This window comes from Oratosquilla oratoria, chromosome 21 (assembly GCF_046742065.1).
Source record: "Oratosquilla oratoria isolate Oo_2021 chromosome 21, ASM4674206v1, whole genome shotgun sequence".
NCBI lineage: Eukaryota > Metazoa > Arthropoda > Malacostraca > Stomatopoda > Squillidae > Oratosquilla > Oratosquilla oratoria.
Window position 1 is genome coordinate 59,679,458 of NC_134797.1, and position 18,465 is coordinate 59,697,922.

The following is an 18,465-nucleotide window of genomic DNA, read 5'->3' on the forward strand; positions in this document are numbered from 1 at the left end:
ATCCTTGGTTGCCCCCCCTCCCCCCATGTTCACTCCTTCCACCTCTGCCTTCCACACATTCTTTCCATGTGTCCAAACCATCCCAATACTCTTTCATCAACCCTATCTCCAACTCCCTTTCCACCCCCTTTCTCCTCCTCACTTCCTCATTTCTCACTTTATCCAGCCTAGTAACCCCCATCATACTTCTCAGGCACCTGATCTCACACTCAAACTTCTCCTCTTTTCCTCTCTTATGTTCCATGTTTCTGCCCCATACAGTGCTGTCGGCACAATCACTCCTTCATAAATGACGAAAAAGGAAACCTGGTTTGTATTGTAGGGGAGGGGAGAAATCATGGGTGTCCATAATGATATCCCCGCAGTGCTAGTTAATTGTATTAAGACGTAATTAGTAAAAAATGAAGGAAAATAATGAAAAGTCTGACTCGAAAGGCAACTGTGAATCAGAGCCATCTCATGGCGTCATGCCGAACCCCGATGTAAACAAACATTTCATCACTCCTACCACCATGCAGGAATATCACAAAGATGCTTTTTCTGGATTTAGTAAGTATGAAAGCAGGAGTTTAAGCCAAATCTTAGAGATAGAGAGGGAAATGAGCAAAAATAGGATACAGTGGGAGAATGAAATTATGGACTTGAGAAATGAAATCGTTGGTCTAATGGATTGCTTAGTGCAAGCAAACTTTGAGATCTCCGACCTGAGGAAAACTAACTTGGATCTAAGAAACAAGATCAAGGAATTGAAAAAGGATATAAGAGAATTAATGATACTACCAATAGTGAAAACTTAAAAAAAGAGGTAAACAGCAAATACAAGAAATAACTGAAAAAATTGAAGAGAACTTAGGTGAGGAAAGTATCCAAAAGTTTAAGAAATGGAAGGAAAACATTGAAAATAAAGAACTTGTTTTCAAAGAAATAGTTCAACAAATGCAGGAAAATGCAAAAGACACAATTATCCAAGTAATTAATGAAAAAGCAAATTGGGTTAGAGACACAGTGGATAGGAAAAAATGTATTGTGGTATATGGACTAAAAGAAAAACATGGTTTGGCGAGGTACATGAGAGAAAAAGAAGAAAAAGAGACAACAATAGAAATCCTAAAAGAAATTCAGGAGGGAGCCCAAAATGCAAATAAAGACGTTGAAGAAACATATAGGACCAGTTACTATTCTAAGGATAAAAATAAATCCTTAAAAATAAAACTAAGATCACAAATGATAGTAGAAGACATACCGGGTATTTAAAAAAGTAGGTAACTTGGCAAGGAGTGAAAAGTACAATAAGATATGGATAAAAAGGGAAATGAGTATTGAGGAATTAGAAAAAGAAAAGACACTAAGAGATGAAGCAAAGGAAAAAAAAATGCAAAGAGAACAGAGACAGAAAGCAAGGAATTCCATTGGAGAGTAATTAACATGAGACTGAGGAAATGGTACATCAGAATGGGCGAATCAAAAACAAAAAAAAAGGAGAAAGAGGAAAATTGAAAGTGGCCTATATCAACATCGACGGATTAATTTCTGGACTGAACAACCTTAGTGATCACCTGCTAGAAGAAAAACCGGACATAATGGGAATTGTGGAGACTAAACTAAGGGGCGAAATACCATCCATCGATGTTGGACATGGACTATACAATTACTGGATTAAAAACAGAGACAAGAAACAGGGAGGAGGAATCATGTTCTTGGCCAAGAAAAACTTGAATGTGACAAATTGCAGAGGGCAAAGGTAATGTAGAACTGATCATGATAAAAGTCGAAGACAAGAACATGAAAAGTAGAAAGTTTGTGGTGACTTATGTGCCCCCAAAAACGAACGCTTGGAAAGAGAACAAGCATACGAAAATGTTAGAAGGTAAAAGGCAATCATTAAATAAGATACTAATGGGTGGGGGTAATCTGGTAATTATGGGGGACTTCAATTGCAAAGAAATTTGTTGGGAAAACATGACAGTGTGAGGAGGAGACGATTTGTGGGGTAATGTACTACTGGATATGACCATGGAATACACAATGACTCAGTGGGTCAGTGAAAACACCAGATACAGAAATAACGAGGAGCCGTCGAAACTAGATTTAATATTTACAACAGAACCTGAAATTGTGGATAAAATCCAATACAAGACACCAATTGGAAAGAGTGACCATATACTCATTGAAACTGAACTAAAGGAAGAAATATACATGGAGAGAAATGAAAAGCATAGGAAAGGAAGATTGATGTACAACAAAACAGACTTTGCAAAACTAAAGAAATTCTTCCAGAATGCAAACTGGGAAAAATTTTACATGGAAGAGACAAAAGTGGAAGAGAAATGGAATATCTTGATGGATAATTACAATGAAGGGGTAAATAGGCATGTACCAAGACAGAAGTGAGTGTACATTAAATGCTGGTTCAACAAAAGATGCAGTGAGGCAAAAGACAGAAGGGACAAAGCTTGGAAAAGGTGGAGAAAAGATAAAAAACCTGGAAAATGGCGAGTCTATATAAACTATAAAAATGAGTATGTTAAAGTGAGAAGAGAGGAAAAAAGGAACCATGAAAAGGATATTATAGATTTATGCAAAGAGCAACACAAACTATTCTATCGATATGTGAATGGAAAACTTAAAAACAAGCAAGAAATGGTGAAATTACGCCAAGGAAATATAGAATGCACAGAAGAATTGGAAATGACTGAAGTCATGAATAATCACTTCAAATCTGTCTTCACTAAAGAGAAAGCACAGTATTGGGACGAAGGTAATGAAAGGTGATCTCCCCCCATGAGCAAGATAACAATAACACAAAAAGAAATATTAGAACACCTATCAAACCTTGACATCAGGAAATCACATGGCCCAGATGGAATTGCAAATTCGATTCTAAAAGAATGCAAAGAAGAACTAATGGACAAAATACATAACATAATGAATTGCTCACTCAAAGAAGGAAAAATACCAAAAGACTGGAAAAATGCTGACATTGTACCAATATATAGAGGAGGAAACAAGGAAAAACCAACTAAGGATAGGCCAGTCTCACTAACAAGCACTATAGCCAAGATTTGTGAGAAAATCATCAAGAATAGATGGGTAAAACGCCTGGAAGACAACAATATAATAAACCCAAGACAATTTGAGTTCAGACAAGGAATATCATGTACCACAAACTTAATATGTTTCTACTCAAGATTAATAGATATAGTGCAAGAAAGTAATGGATGGACTGATTGTGCCTTCCTGGACTTACAAAAAGCTTTTGACAAAGTACCACACAAAAAATTAGTAAAAAAAAAAAAATGGAACATATAGAAGGGATACAAGGGAACATACTAAAATGGATGGAGGACTTCCTGATTGGTAAAAAGATGAGAGTAGTGCTCAGAGAAAAATATTCAGACTGGAAAGAGGTGATCAGTGGAGTACCACAAGGATCTGTATTGGATCCAATAATGTTTGCTATTTATGTGAATGACATGGATGATGATGTGAAATGTTACATGAGCTTCTTTGCAGACGATGCCAAACTGTTTAGGAAAGTAGAAACTGATAAGGATTGCGAATCACTGCAGGAAGACCTGAATAAGGTATGGAACTGGGGTCAGAAATGGGAAGTGGACTTCAATATTAACAAGTATAGCATAATGGAGTTTGAAAAAAGCAAAAACAGAATATCAGGACAATATAAAATTGGAACCAAGGAGGTAAAGAAGGAGAGATCCGAAAAAGATTTGGGTGTAATTATCTCAAGCGACTTGTCCTACAACAAACAGATAAACAAAATTGTCGGAGAATCCTACAACTTGCTAAGATCAATAAAAGTGGCATTTACATATTTGGACGAAGAAATTATTTAAAAAAATATTGGTCATACTGATAAGGCCTAGACTAGAATATGCGGCAACATTGTGGTCACCCAGTACCAAAAAGAATATAAACAAAATAGAAAGAATCCAGAGAGTAGCAACAAAAATAGCACCTGCACTTGCAAAGTTATCATACGAGGAGAGATTGGCTAAACTGGAGCTACCGACTCTGGAGCAAAGAAGAGAGGTGACCTATTGACCATCTACAGAATCATGAAAGGCACAGAGATACTCAATAGAGAGGACTTGTTAAATTGGGACAGGAGAAGCACAAGAGGACATGGAAAGAAAATAAAAAACATTGCTACGGAAGAGATCTGAAGAAAAACAGTTTTCCACATAGAGTGGTGGACACTTGGAACAAACTGGACAATGAAATAATGTGCGCAAATACCATTCATGAGTTTAAGAGCAAACTAGACACTGCGAGATACAAAGGCGGGACACCACGAGCGTAGCTCCCCTTCCTGCAAAATACAACTAGGTAAAATACAATCTCCTCCCGGTATCCATCCCCAAATGTCTATTTCTCATTACATTTTTTAATCTGCCAAGGCATTTACTTGCTTCTCTCAGTCTACATTCCACCTCCACCTCCACTCCTCCCTTTCTTGTCACATTTGCACCCAAGTACAGACGCTCCTCAACTTACGTTTTAGTTACGTTCCGAATGGCCGAACGTAAGTTGAAAATGAACGTAAATTGTTACTGTACTATACATCCGTAAATTTTATTACTGTATCTTATAAAACACCCCTAAATAATTAATTACACACATAACATTGTAAAATAATAACATTAATTTCAAATAAATTAAATTCAAGCAACATACATTGAGAAGGTGGAGGAGGAGGAGGATGAGGCAAGGCATGTTCAGTTTGTCGTTTGTGCAATGTAAACAATGGATGCAGCGTCATGCGCAAGTATCGTTTGAACTACGGAGAGCACGCTAAACTAAAAAATTCACTCAATTTTTTAATTTTATTTTACAGTCAGTTCAAACATAAAATCGAAAAACCGTAAAACGAGTGAACGTAAGTAGAGGAGCGTCTGTACCTAAAATTATCCACTTCCAGTCGTTCTTCGTTAATACTTACTTCCAATTTCTTGCCACATTCTTCCCTTGTACATCTCATCTCCTTAATTTACCCACGTTTATCTTCAACTTCCTTCTTTCGCACACCTTCCCAAACTCCGTCCCTAACTTCTTCAATTCCTCCTCTGATCCTGCGACACACGCAGTGTCGTCATCAAACAACAACTGGCTTATCTCCCTCTTTTCTCCATTTCCTTTAACCATCTCCAATCCCCAACACATTACCTTTGCATTTATCACCCCATCCATGTATAAATTGAACAGCCAGGGTGACATAACACATCCCTGGTGAAGTCCCACCTTTACTTTAATCCACTCACTCTCTTCATTTCATTACACAAGCTCTACTACTCTCGTAAAAACTCTTAACAGCTTTCCTCCTATCCCATATATCAGCAGTACCTCCCACAATGCCTTCCTGTCTTCCATGTCATAAGCCTTTTACAAATCCATAAAAGCCCAAAAAACATCCTTATCTTTTCCTAAAGCTTTCTCACATATCTGTCTTACCACAAAAATCTGATCCATACAACCCCTACCTGTCCTAAATCCACATTGTTCCTCACCAATTACTCCTTCTGTTCCTCTTCTATTCCTCTCAATCAAAACCCTCCCATAAGCCTTCCCAACTACACTTAACAAACTGATATATGTAAGTATATATACATATATATATATATATATATATATATATATATATATATATATATATGAGGGTTGTTCCAAAAGTAATGCCTCCTATTTTTTAACTCAAAATGTTGAAGAGCTACGAAGAGTGGAGTGGCACCATTAAAACGATTGACCTTTTGTGCTCCAGAATTTATTTTTCTACGTAGTCACCACCATTCTCAATGCACTTTTGCCAGCAATGAATGAAAGCCTTGATGCCTCGGTTGTAAAAGTCAGCGCCTGCCGAGGCGTTCCTTTTTTTCATGGCTGCGATTACGACATTGTTGTTGGGGAAACGCTGCCCACGTAATGCAGCCTTCAGAGGTCCGAACAAGTGGAAGTCTGACGGTGCCAGGTCGGGACTATACGGTGGGTGAGACAGCACCGTCCAGCCAAACTTTGTCACACATTCTGTGGTCTTCAAACTTGTGTGTGGCCTGGCATTGTCGTGTTGCAAACGGAATGTTTCCCTTTTCTCTGGCCCACATCCAACTCTACACGCATTTCATTCACAATTATCTGCCGATCAGCGCAGATGAGTTGATCGAGGCGCACTTTGTTTTCTGGGGTGGTGGCTGTGCATGGGTGTCCGGAACGCACTTTGTTACTCACATCTCTGTTGCCACCCTGAAATCGACGAACCCTTCACCTAACTGTGCTGACATCAACTGCATCGGCTTTGTAAACATTCACCAGGCGCTGGTGAATGTTGATTGGTTAAATTTTTTCTGCATGGAGGAATTCAATGATGCATCTCTGCTTCTGACACACGTCCATGACAAGGATTGCTTACGTAGAGTGTCACACCATCAATATCTGCAACAGAGAGATGAAACTTTCAGGTCATTAGTGCATAAGTTCAGTCATCATAACAATGCAATTTGCAATCCCCTTGGGTCCCTTCAGGCAGAATAAAAAAAATAGGAGGCATTACTTTTTGAATGACCCTCATATATATATATATATATATATATATATATATATATATATATATATATATATATATATATATATATATATATATATATATATATATATATATATATATATATGCACCACAACTGACAGGGCATGGGACCTACCTGGTGCATGGTGAGAATATATATATATATATATATATATATATATATATATATATATATGTATGTATTTACCTAGTTGTATTTTACGGGAAGGGGAGCTATGCTTGTGGGGTCCCGTCTTCATATCTCATTTTATCTAAACTATTTTTAAATTCATGTATTGTTTTTGCACACACCACTTTCTCATCTAACTTGTTCCAACTGTCTATTACTCTGTGAGGAAAGCTGTTCTTTTTCAAATCTCTTCTATAGTTGTCTTTTTTTATTTTCTTTCCGTGTCCTCTAGTATTTCTGTCATCCCATTTTATCAGATTCTCTCTGTCAGTAATTTCTATGCCTTTCATGATTCTGTAAATAGCTATCAAATCTCCTCTCTCTCTTCTTTGTTCTAGTGTCTGTAGTTCAAGTTTTTCTAGTCTCTCTTCATATGATAGTTTTGAGAGTGTTGGTGCCAATTTTGTAATTGCTCTTTGTAGTCTTTCAAGTTTTTTTATACATTTTTTTGTACTTGGTGACCATATCGTTGCTGCATATTCCAATCTTGGTCTTATCAGGGTGATTAGGATTTTCTTCACCATTTCTTCATCCAGGTATGTAAATGCAACTTTGATTGTTCTTATTAGATTATAAGTTTCTCCAAAAATCTTATTTATATGTTTCTCAGGTGACATATTATTCATAACAATGACTCCCAGGTCCTTTTCATTTTCTACTTTTTTTATTCCTTCTTCTCTCAATTTATATGCTCCTGTTATTCTGTTTTTGCTTTTTCCAAATTCCATTATACTACACTTTTTTGTATTGAACTCCATCTCCCACTTCCTACTCCATTCCTGTACTTTATTTAGATCTCTCTGTAGTGATTCACAATCTTCTTCAGTTTTCACTCTTTTCAGTAGTTTTGCATCATCTGCAAAGAAGCTCATATAGCTTTCAATTCCTTCATCCATATCATTAATATATATAGCAAACATTATTGGGGCCAGAACTGTTCCCTGCGGAACACCGCTTATTACTTCATCCCATTTTGAGTGCTGGTTTCTTATCACTACTCTCATTTTTCTTTCTTGCAAAAAGTCCTCCATCCAATTTAGTAGTTTGCCCTATATTCCTCCTTCAGTTTCTAATTTCTTAAGCAACTTTTTATGTGGTACTTTGTCAAAAGCTTTCTTTAGATCTAAAAATGCACAGTCCGCCCATCCATCTCTTTCTTGTATTATATCTATTAGCCTTGAATAGAAACATATTAAATTGGTGACGCATGATCATCCTTGTCTGAATCCAAATTGCCTTGGATTTAACACTTTGTTTTTTTCTAAATATTTTACCCATCTACTTTTGATAATTCTTTCACAAATTTTTGCTATTGTACTTGTTAGAGAGACTGGTCTATAGTTGGTAGGTTCTTCTTTATTTCCTCCTTTATATATAGGTACTATATTTGCTTTTTTCCAATCTTCTGGAACTTTTCCTTCTTTCAAGGAACTATTTAGTATGCTATGTATTTTGTCTGCCAGTTCATTCCTGCATTCTTTCAGTATCCAGTTTGCTATTTCATCTGGTCCATGCAATTTTCTGACATCAAGATTACTCAAGTGTGTTAATATTTAATTCTTTGTTACTTCTATTTCTTCCATAGGGGGGACTTTCTCTATCCATTTGTTCTCTTCAGGTTGTATGTTCTCCCTTGTAAACACTGATTTAAAATGTTTGTTCATAATTTCCGCCATTTCCATTTCCTCAGTGTATTCAACTCCCTCCTGTCTTAATTTCTCCAAGTCTTGTTTGTTTTTCAGTTTATTGTTTACAAATCTGTAGAATAGTTTTGGTTGATCTTTACACTTTTCTATGATATCTTTTTCATATTTTCTCTTTTCCTCTCTGCACATTTGTACATATTCATTTCTATAACAGGTATATATTTTCCATTTTTCAGGTCTTCTGTCTTTTTTCCATCTGGTCCAGGCTTTGTCTCTTTTGTCTTTTAACTCCCTACAGCTTTTGTTGTACCAGCATTTTACATATTCTTTTTCTTGTTTTTGTCTTGGGACATACTTTTCCACTCCTTTTTTGTAAATTTTTGTCAAAATATTCCATTTCTCTTCTACTGTTGTTTCTTCTTTGTATATTTCTTCCCAGTTTTCCTTTTGAAAGAATTCTCTTATTTTATCAAAGTTTGTTTTTTCATACATCATTCTTCCTTTTCTATATTGTTAATTTCTTTTCATATATTTTTCTTCATTAAGTTCCAGTTCAATCAATATGTGGTCAGTTTTACTTATTGGTGTTTTATATTCAATTTTGTCCACTATTCTAGGTTCGGATGTAATTACTAGGTCTAGTCTTGATGGCTCTTCTTCATTTCTATACCTAGTGTTCTCCTGTATCCATTGTGTCATTGTATGGTCAGTAACCATCTCAAGTAGAGCGTTTCCCCATGAGCCGTCTCCACCCTTTACTGTCATTTCGTCCCAGCAGATTTCTTTGCAATTAAAGTCGCCCATCATAACTATTTTTCCTCCCTCTTCCATTATCTTGTTTAATGTTATCTTTGTGTCCTCTAACATACTTTTATGTTCACTCTCTTCCCATGAGGCTGTTTTCTGGGGCACATAATTTATCACAAACTTTCTGTTCTTCTTATCTCTGTCTTCTACTTCCATCATTATCATCTCTACTATATTCTTTCCATATGTGACACACTTCACGTTTATATCCTTCTTAGTCAGGAACATAACTCCACCCCCTTCCTTTTTCACTCTGTTTCTAATCCAATAATTATATGCATCATGTCCTACACTGTTGGGTGGTAGTGGACCTTTTAATTTTGTTTCTACAATTCCCATTATGTCTGGTTCTTTTTCTTTCAAATAATCATTCAGCTCATTCAATCCTGTTATTAATCCATCTATATTTGTGTAAGACACTCTTAGTTTTCTGCCACTTCCATTGTGTTCTCTGTTTCCCTTTTGTTTTTCTCTTGTATGTCGACTTTCTTTAGTTTCATATTCACTACTCTCCAATAGAATCTCTCTTTTTCTGACTCCGTTCTTATCTCGTTTTTTTCCTTTGCTGCAAGTCTTTTCTGTTTTTCTTCCTCTCTTTCCTCTTTATTCATTTCTCTTTTTATCCATACCTTTTTATATTGTTCACTTGTTGCTAGTTTCCCTGTTTTGGATAAGATATTCTCAGCCGTAGTTTGTGACCTGAATTTAATCTTAATTGGTCTGGTCTTGTCTGTACTATATTTCCCTAGCCTGAATTTCTCTTCGATTTGTTTCATTATTTCTGGTTCATCTTCCTGAACTAATTCTAGTAAATTTCTTACTTTTTCATTTTCCTCTTTGATTCACGTGGTTCTATCTGGGTTATGTTTCTCTTCCATTCCTAATATAATTATACATTTCTTTTTGTCTGCTAAGTCTCTTACTATATTCTCCTTCTGTCTAATCACTTTAATAACTGAGTTTTCTGTTTGTTCATTCATTTGCTGTCTGATTATGTCAGTGAATGCAACTTTGCTATTTTCTTGAATTTTTTTCCAACCCTCCTTGTTCTCCTTATTATTCTCCTTTAAGACTTTATTCTCATCTTTTACTTCTTTTAACTGTTTTTTTAATTCTTCAATTTCCTTAGTTAAGTTTTTGTTCGCCTTCTCTAGTTCTTCCAATTTTTCAACTCTCTGTATAATATTGTTAACATGACCGAACCTACGCTCCAAGTCCTCGATCATCTTATCGACCTTCTCTTCTAGTCATGTCAGTGGGGGGCGGGGGTGGGGGGGGGTTTGTGTCCCCCCCACCCTCTTTAAATCCCTGGAAAATATTCTCATCACTTTCTACTGTATTGCTCTTATCTATACTTCTAATCTTTACATTTTTATTAGACATTTCATTGTCGTCGGGGGGCCGTTTGTTTACCTTTCGCCTGTCTGCCTGGGCCAAGTCTACTCCTTCCTCATTTCCTTCCATTTCCCTCAGTAATCCCTCCCCTTTTCCTCTTTCCCTACTTTCCTACTACCCCATGAGCAATTTCCCCCCACCCTGTAAATACAATAGGCACTTCTCTTTGCGTTGGGATCCACAAAACTTCAATTTTCTTCAGAACGTCTTCTAAGCCGTCCATTCGTTGAAGTGTGTGTGTGTGTGTGTATATATATATAAAATATTGAAGACAAATGAGAGAGAATTAGGTGGGGAAGGGTAAACAAAGATGGGTTGGGAATGACTTTATTGCCCTAATGTTTCTACCAGTTTGGCTTGAAGAAGACCAAAGTGGTTGCAACGTTATGGCAATAAATTTATTCCCAACCCATCTTTGTTTACCTTTCCTCACCTAATTTTCTCTCATATATAAATGTATATATACATATATACGTATATATATATATATATATATATATATATATATATATATATATATATATATATACATACATACATACATATATACAGACGCTCCTCTACTTACGTTCATTCATTTTACGTTTTTTCGATTTTACGTTTGAACTGACTGTAAAAAATAAAAAAAAATAAAAATAATTTTGAGTGAATTTTTTAGTTTAGCGCGCTCTCCGTAGTTCAAACGATACTTGCGCATGACGCTGCATCTATTGTTTACATTGCACAAACGACAAACTGAACATGCCTTGCCTCATCCTCCTCCTCCTCCTCCCCCTCCTCCTCCACCATCTCAATTTATGTTGCTTGAATTTAATTTATTTGAAATTAATGTTATAATTTTACAATGTTGTGTATAATTAATGATTTAGGGGTGTTTTATAAGATACGGTAATAGAATTTACGGATGTATAGTACAGTAACAACTTACGTTCATTTTCAACTTACGTTCGGCTGTTCGGAACGTAACTAAAACTTAAGTTGAGGAGCGTCTGTACATACATACATACATACACATGTATATATGTGTATGTATGTATATATAAAAATATATATATGAAGCGGCCTTGCTGTGGATGTGCTGTGTCTTGCGACACTGCTTCTGACCCAGGGCAGTGGACGGAATGCAGGGATGACCCGTCATCCAGGAGGTGCCAAGATAGGAGGAGGGTGGAGGGGAGTGGAGATTATGGGAAATGAAATGGGTGGGAATGATTTCTGTGCCTTTTTCTTTTTGGCTACCCCCAGTGTAAGGGGAAAAACCCTTTGGTATATGTATGTATATATATTGTGTGTGTGTTTTTATATATATTACTGTTTTATGAACACTTTTGATTAATCTAATCTTTGTTTTCACATTCATTTCTTCAGAGTGACTCAACTGTACCGGCAGAATTACATAGATACAGAGCATGATATGTCAACTTCTTTTATGAAAAAAGTATTTTGTGCTTGGGATTTCAACATCACAAGTGAGAAAGCAGCAGCAATCAAACACAAGGGTATTTACAGTGAATTAGTGGTGAGTTTTTTGTAGTTTTGTGTTTAATATTTTAGTACATTCATCCTTCTATTTATAAGATGCATTCTGGAAAATTTGTGCTCAATATGAATGCACATAAAGTGAATACATAATTTCTTGAGAAAGAAGGGGTTGAGTTCCTGAATTAATCATAACTATACACAATAATTTATTCATATTTTCCTACAATGCAACAGAGAAAGTACTACAGTTTATAGTAGTATACAAATTAATAACTAAAGTTTTTGATAGAGAAACAGTACAGTGCTGCCTTTACCTGCCTTAGCCCCATGAATATTATCCAGCATTTCTTCAAGAATTAAAGCAGTTCTCTGGTGATTTGCTTTAAGCATTACTAGGCTGGATAGAGTGAGAAATGAGGAAGTGACGAGGAGAGCAGAGGTGGAAAGGGAGTTGGGAGATAGGGTAGATGAAAGAGTATTGGGATGGTTTGGATACATGGAAAGAATGAGTGAAGAAAGATTAGTAAAAGAGGTGTGGAAGGCAGAGATAGAGGGAGTGAACAAGGATGAGATGGACGGAGTAAAAGGGGTATTGGGGAAAAGGGGAATGTCTGTTGAGGAAGGAAAGGAGAAGGCAGGAGATAGGGGTGAGTAGAGCATGGTTGTATATGGATGATGCTATGATGCATTGAAGGGTGTATTTACCTATTTACCAAGTTGTATTACACAGGAAGGGAGCTATGCTCGTAGTGACCCGTCTTTGTATCTTTCAGCATCAAGTTTTTTCTTAAAATCTTGAATAGTATTTGCACACACAGTTTCTTTATCTAAGTTATCCCATATATCCAGCACTCTATGTGGGAAGCTATTCTTTTTCTGATCTCTTCTATAGTTATCCTTTTTGAGTTTCTTTTCATGACCTCTTGTTTTTCCATTGTCATTTTTTAGTAAGTCATTCCTGTCAAGGATTTCCATTCCTTTCATGATTCTAAATATAGTCAGTAGATCACCTCTTTCTCTTATCTGCTCTAGTGTTGGTAGTTCCAATTCCGATAATCTTTGTTCATATGTTAAATTGGAAAGAGCTGCTGCCAACTTTGTTGTCACTCTCTGTATTCTCTCTAGTTTCCTTATATTCTTTTTAGTACTGGGTGTCCATAGTGTTGCTGCATATTCCAGCTTTGGTCTAATCACTGTAACTAATATTTTTTTTAATAATTTCTTCATCCAAGTCGTCAAATGCCACTTTCATTGGCCTTAATAGGTTGTAGGTTTCACCGACTATTTTGTTTATATGTTTATCCAGTGTCATGTCTGCTGATTAATACTCCAAGGTCCCTTTCCGAGTGCACTTTTTTTATTTCTTCTTCGCCAATTTTGTAATTTTTTTAAATTCTGTTTTTGCTTTTTCCAAACTCCATTATGCTACACTTCTTGATATTGAAATTCAATTCCCACTTTTGAGTCCATTTCCAGATTTTGTCCTGGTCTGATTGCAATAAATCACAGTCCGCCTCTGTTCTTACTTTCTTTAATATTTTTGCGTCATCTGCGAAGAAATTCATATAACATTCAACTCCTTCATCCATGTTGTTTATGTATATGGCAGACATGATTGGAGCCAGCACTGACCCTTGTGGAACACCACTTATCATTTCTTCCCATTTCAAGTATTTGTCTCTAATTACTACTCTCATTTTTCTCCCAGTTAGGAAGGTTGAGGGAGTATGTGTGAATGATATTTTGACACAGCCTGAAAGGATTTCTCCCCATCTCTTTTTCTACATGACGGGATGGAAAGGGGGGGTCACTGATTAGATCAAGCAGCCTTGCCGTGGATGTGCTGTGTCTTGCTACATTGCTTCTGACCCAGGGCTGTGGGCGAGATGCAGGGATGACCCATCATCCAGGAGGAGCCAAGAAAAGAGGGAGGGAGGGGTGGTGAATGGGAGTGGAGTATGTGGGGATGAAATAGGTGGGATGGATTTATGCCTTTGACTTTGGCTACCTTATAAAGAAAAAAAAAACCATTGGTTATGTATTTGAAAATACAATACATTGTATATATATATTTACATATTTATTACCATGTTACATTAACATTTATCTTTGCTGTTACTACTAGGAATTACTTCAAGAGTTTGGGCATGAAGAAGAAGAAGAAAGTAAATGGAAAAGGCTTGGAAGTTTTATTGTGAAAACATTCTTCTGGATCATTATATGTGGAGCCCTGGTTCTAGTTGGATGGTTAATCTATGAATTGCTTGAGGAGGGCCTGAAGGAAAGCTTAGAAAACCAAATGGTACAGTATCTGATTGATTTTCTCTTTTTCTTTCTCTCCTCTCTTCCCCTTCCCCTCTTTATTCTTTCCCCCTCTCTTCTTTCCCCTCTCTCTTCTTTCTCCTCTCTCCTCTTTCCCCTTTCTCTCATCTCTCTCTTTCCCCTTTCTCTCCTCTCTCTCCTCTTTCCCCTCTCTCCTCATTCCCCTTTCTCTCCTCATTCCCCTTTCTCTCCTCATTCCCCTCTCTCTCCTTGTTCCCCTCTTTCTTCCCTCTCTCTCCCTCTCTCTCTCTCTCTCTCTCTCTCTCTCTCTCTCTCTCTCTCTCTCTCTCTCTCTCTCTCTCTCTCTTTCTGTCTCTCTGTCTCTCTCTCTCTCTCCATCTCTCTCTCTCCCTCACTCTCCTTCTCCCTCCCTCTCCTTTTCCCTCTCTCTCTCTCCCTCTCTCTCTCTCTCTCTCTCTCCTCTCTCCTCTCTCTCTCTCTCTCCTCTCTCTTTCTCTCTCTCTCTCTCTCTCTCTCTCTCTGTGTAAGACATCAAATAAATTTTTGGGCAAAAATATAGGTTCTCAGGGAGAATATCACATACCAGGTATATAATTATTTCTTCTATCAGTTTTATAGTAATATCTCCCTTGATGTCTCAAATGTATGCCTTTAAACTAATATATAATATGTGTATTTCAAATATAAATTTAATTTTCTTTTGCACTTTTGTAGTCAGTTTTGAAAACATGTATTTTTGTTTTTATATCTACTCCATTGGTATTATGTACATGTTTTCGTTGTGTTGTTAGGGCTTTCATGACTGGTTAGGTAAAATTAAATCGGTGTTTTATGTTTAATCCTTTGCAGAATCTTCCTGGAGACACATATTTTGAATCGTCATTAAGTCTCATGGTGTATCCTGTGATTGTGACAGCGATTATCATCATTATTCCCATTATTTTTGAACTTGTGGTAAAAATTGAAGGATACAAGAATCCAAGGATCAAGTTGTATGTAACTTTAATCAGGTTAGTAGTATTAACTTCTTGTATACTTTTTTGAGAAATCAATATATGTATTTGAGAATATAATCATAATATAAATGTTTATATTGTAATTTAGTAATACAAATATTATTTCAATGTTGTGTTTTATTATTTTTGGCATTAATAATTTCAGAACAATACTGCTGGAATTACTTGTTTTGGGTGTCTTGATATTCTTCTGGTACAAACAAAGTCCTGGACTTAGGAAACAGATTGAGAATGTAGGGGAAAGTGATTCAGATCATGGAAATTTATCTGAGCCACATAACCAAACAGAGTCTACGCCCCTGGTATTACATATTTTATAATGTCATTTTGTAATGCCCCTATCAATTTTTAGATTTCACCATTTTATACATTCATTCCCTTAAATTTTTTCATCCTCATCTCACTAATGATATATATACCAATGCCTTTTTTCCCCCCTTACAAGTGAGGTAGCCAAAATTAAAGGCATTAAGCCACACCCATTTCATCCGCTCGTACTCCACTTACTTTTTTGTTTTGTATAATAAAATATTATTTGTGCATGATTATGGAAATATTGTGTTTTAGGCAGGTTTCTGCAATAATTTGACCTCCCTCTGTAGAATAACAACTTGAGAAACTGACTTATCTAATACTGTCTTGGACATTGTGTCCCTAAACTGCTGCTTTACTGATCACAGTAATCTCCCTCAAAATCCACCCCATCACAAGGCATGCTCCATGATGAAAGCCCATTCAATCCCCTGATCAAATATATGTTGACAATCACCCAAGAGTAGCACATCACACAACTTATGGTACTTGTATTTAATTTTCATATTTTCAGTGTTGGGAAGTAGGACTTGGGCAAGAGATCTATAGACTTTTGATTGTGGATTTTCTGGTGATACTTATATCATCTTATCCACTTGACTTCATTAAAAATTTACTGGTGTCGAGGTAAAGTTGACCATCATATGTAACATATAATGATAACATGGGTCTTGAAGTTTAGTATTGTTCATTAACAAGTTTTCTGTAGAAATTGCGTTAGGTTACAGAGAAATTTTGTTTTAACATTGATGATTACAATTTCAGGGGTAAGATGGAGGATTCTGTTCAAGATTTTAATATAGCCCGAAATACTCTACACTTAATCTACAGCCAGACCTTGCTTTGGGCGGGTCTCTTCTTTTGTCCCCTAGCACCTATTATAGTGGCCTTGAAAATGGTCATCACATTTTACCTGCAGAAGGTAAGGTGATAAATTGTATGTGAAAAGAAAAGTTATATATCTGCCTGTCTGCATAACAAGGGGTTTTCCCCCCTTACTAGGGTGGTAGCCAAATTCAAAATGTATATTCCCATTTCCACCCATTCCACTTCCATCCACTACTCTTTCCTCCATCTCATATTAACCCCTCATGGATGAGGTATATATATTTTCTGGTGGTGAGTGAATAATTTTTTTATATTTTAATATGTTTCCCAACTAAAGTTATACATAATTGTTTAAATTTCACTATTTGTCAATCACAATGACACAGTGGATTAGAGAAAATACTAGATACAGAGGAAATGAAGAACCCTCAAAATTAGACTTAATACTTATGATAGGACCTGAGATTATCAAAAAAAATTATTACAAAACTCCAATAGGAAAAAGTGACCACATACTAATAGAAATGGAATTGAAAGAACAAATGGATCAAAGCAAAAATGATAAACATAGAATAGGAAGACCAAAGTATAACAAAACAAACTTTGAGAAACTTAAAACATTCTTTCGGAATGCAAACTGGGAAAAATTCCAAAACGAAGATATAGGGATAGAAGAAAAATGGAACATACTAAAAGAAATTTATAATGAAGGAGTGAATAAATATGTACCACAACAAAAAATAGAAAAAACACATAAAAAGCTGGTACAGCAAAAGATGTAGTGAAGCTAAGGACAAAAGAGACAAAGCTTGGAAAAAATGTAAAAGAGATAAGAAATCAAGCAAATGGCAAACATACATCAAACTAAGAAACGAATATGTAAAAATACGCAGAGATGAAAAGAGAAACTATGAAAAAAAGATAATAGACAAATGTAAGGAAGAACCCAAACTATTTTACAAGTATGTAAATGGAAAACTGAAAAACAAACAAGAAATAGAAAAGCTGCGCCAAGATAAAAAGGAATATACAGAAGAACTGGAAATGGCTGAAATTATGAACAACCACTTCAGATCAGTATTCACAATAGAAAACTCGCCTAACAGTGTAGAAAGAGAGAGAGAATTATCCCCAGCAATGAAAGGAATAAACGTAACACAAAAAGAAATCGGTGACCAAATTAAAACCCTTGATGTCAGAAAATCATATGGCCCAGATGGAATTGCAAACTGGATACTGAAAGAATGTATGGAAGAATTAACTGACAAAATATATTCATACATACATATACCAAGGCTTTTTCCCCCTTACAAGGGGGGTAGCCAAAATATATAATATAATTAAATTCTCACTTAAAGAAGGAAAAGTGCCATTGGACTGGAAGAAGGCAAACATTGTACCAATTTATAAGGGAGGTGATAAGGAAGATCCATCTAACTACAGACCGGTCTCACTAACAAGCACAATAGCAAAAATTTGTGAAAGAGTTGTCAAAAACAGATGGGTTAAATACCTGGAAGAAAAATCTATACTGAACCCAAATCAGTTTGGATTCAGACAAGGGAGATCATGTACAACAAATTTGATCTGCTTTTACTCAAGATTAATAGACATAATACAAGAAAGAGGTGGGTAGGCGGACTGTGCTTTTCTGGACCTGCAAAAGGCATTCGATAAGGTACTACATAGGAAACTAATAAAGAAGATAGAGTCAAAAGGTGGCATCAGGGAAAAATAATTGGAATGGATGAAAGACTTCCTGATTGGGAGGAAAATGAGAGTTGTAATTAGAGAAAAATTCTCCAACTGGGAAGAAGTAAAAAGCGGTGTCCTGCAAGGATCAGTACTGGCCCCGATCATGTTCGCCGTATACATTAATGACATGAATGAAGGTGTGGAGTGCTATATGAATTACTTTGCAGATGATGCAAA

General features: G+C 36.1%; 1 protein-coding gene across 5 annotated transcripts in view; it reads left to right on the forward strand.

The window, feature by feature from the left end:
• LOC143036966 (transmembrane channel-like protein 7) overlaps positions 1–18,465 on the forward strand; it is a 115,193-nt gene that overhangs the window by 71,000 nt on the left and 25,728 nt on the right. For all 5 annotated transcript variants that reach the window (XM_076205028.1, XM_076205027.1, XM_076205030.1 and 2 more), the window contains 6 exons: positions 11,981–12,131; positions 14,220–14,396; positions 15,227–15,387; positions 15,539–15,695; positions 16,220–16,332; positions 16,471–16,627. In XM_076205028.1, the coding sequence (XP_076061143.1) occupies positions 11,981–12,131; positions 14,220–14,396; positions 15,227–15,387; positions 15,539–15,695; positions 16,220–16,332; positions 16,471–16,627 (916 nt within the window). The remainder of the gene's footprint in view (positions 1–11,980; positions 12,132–14,219; positions 14,397–15,226; positions 15,388–15,538; positions 15,696–16,219; positions 16,333–16,470; positions 16,628–18,465) is intronic.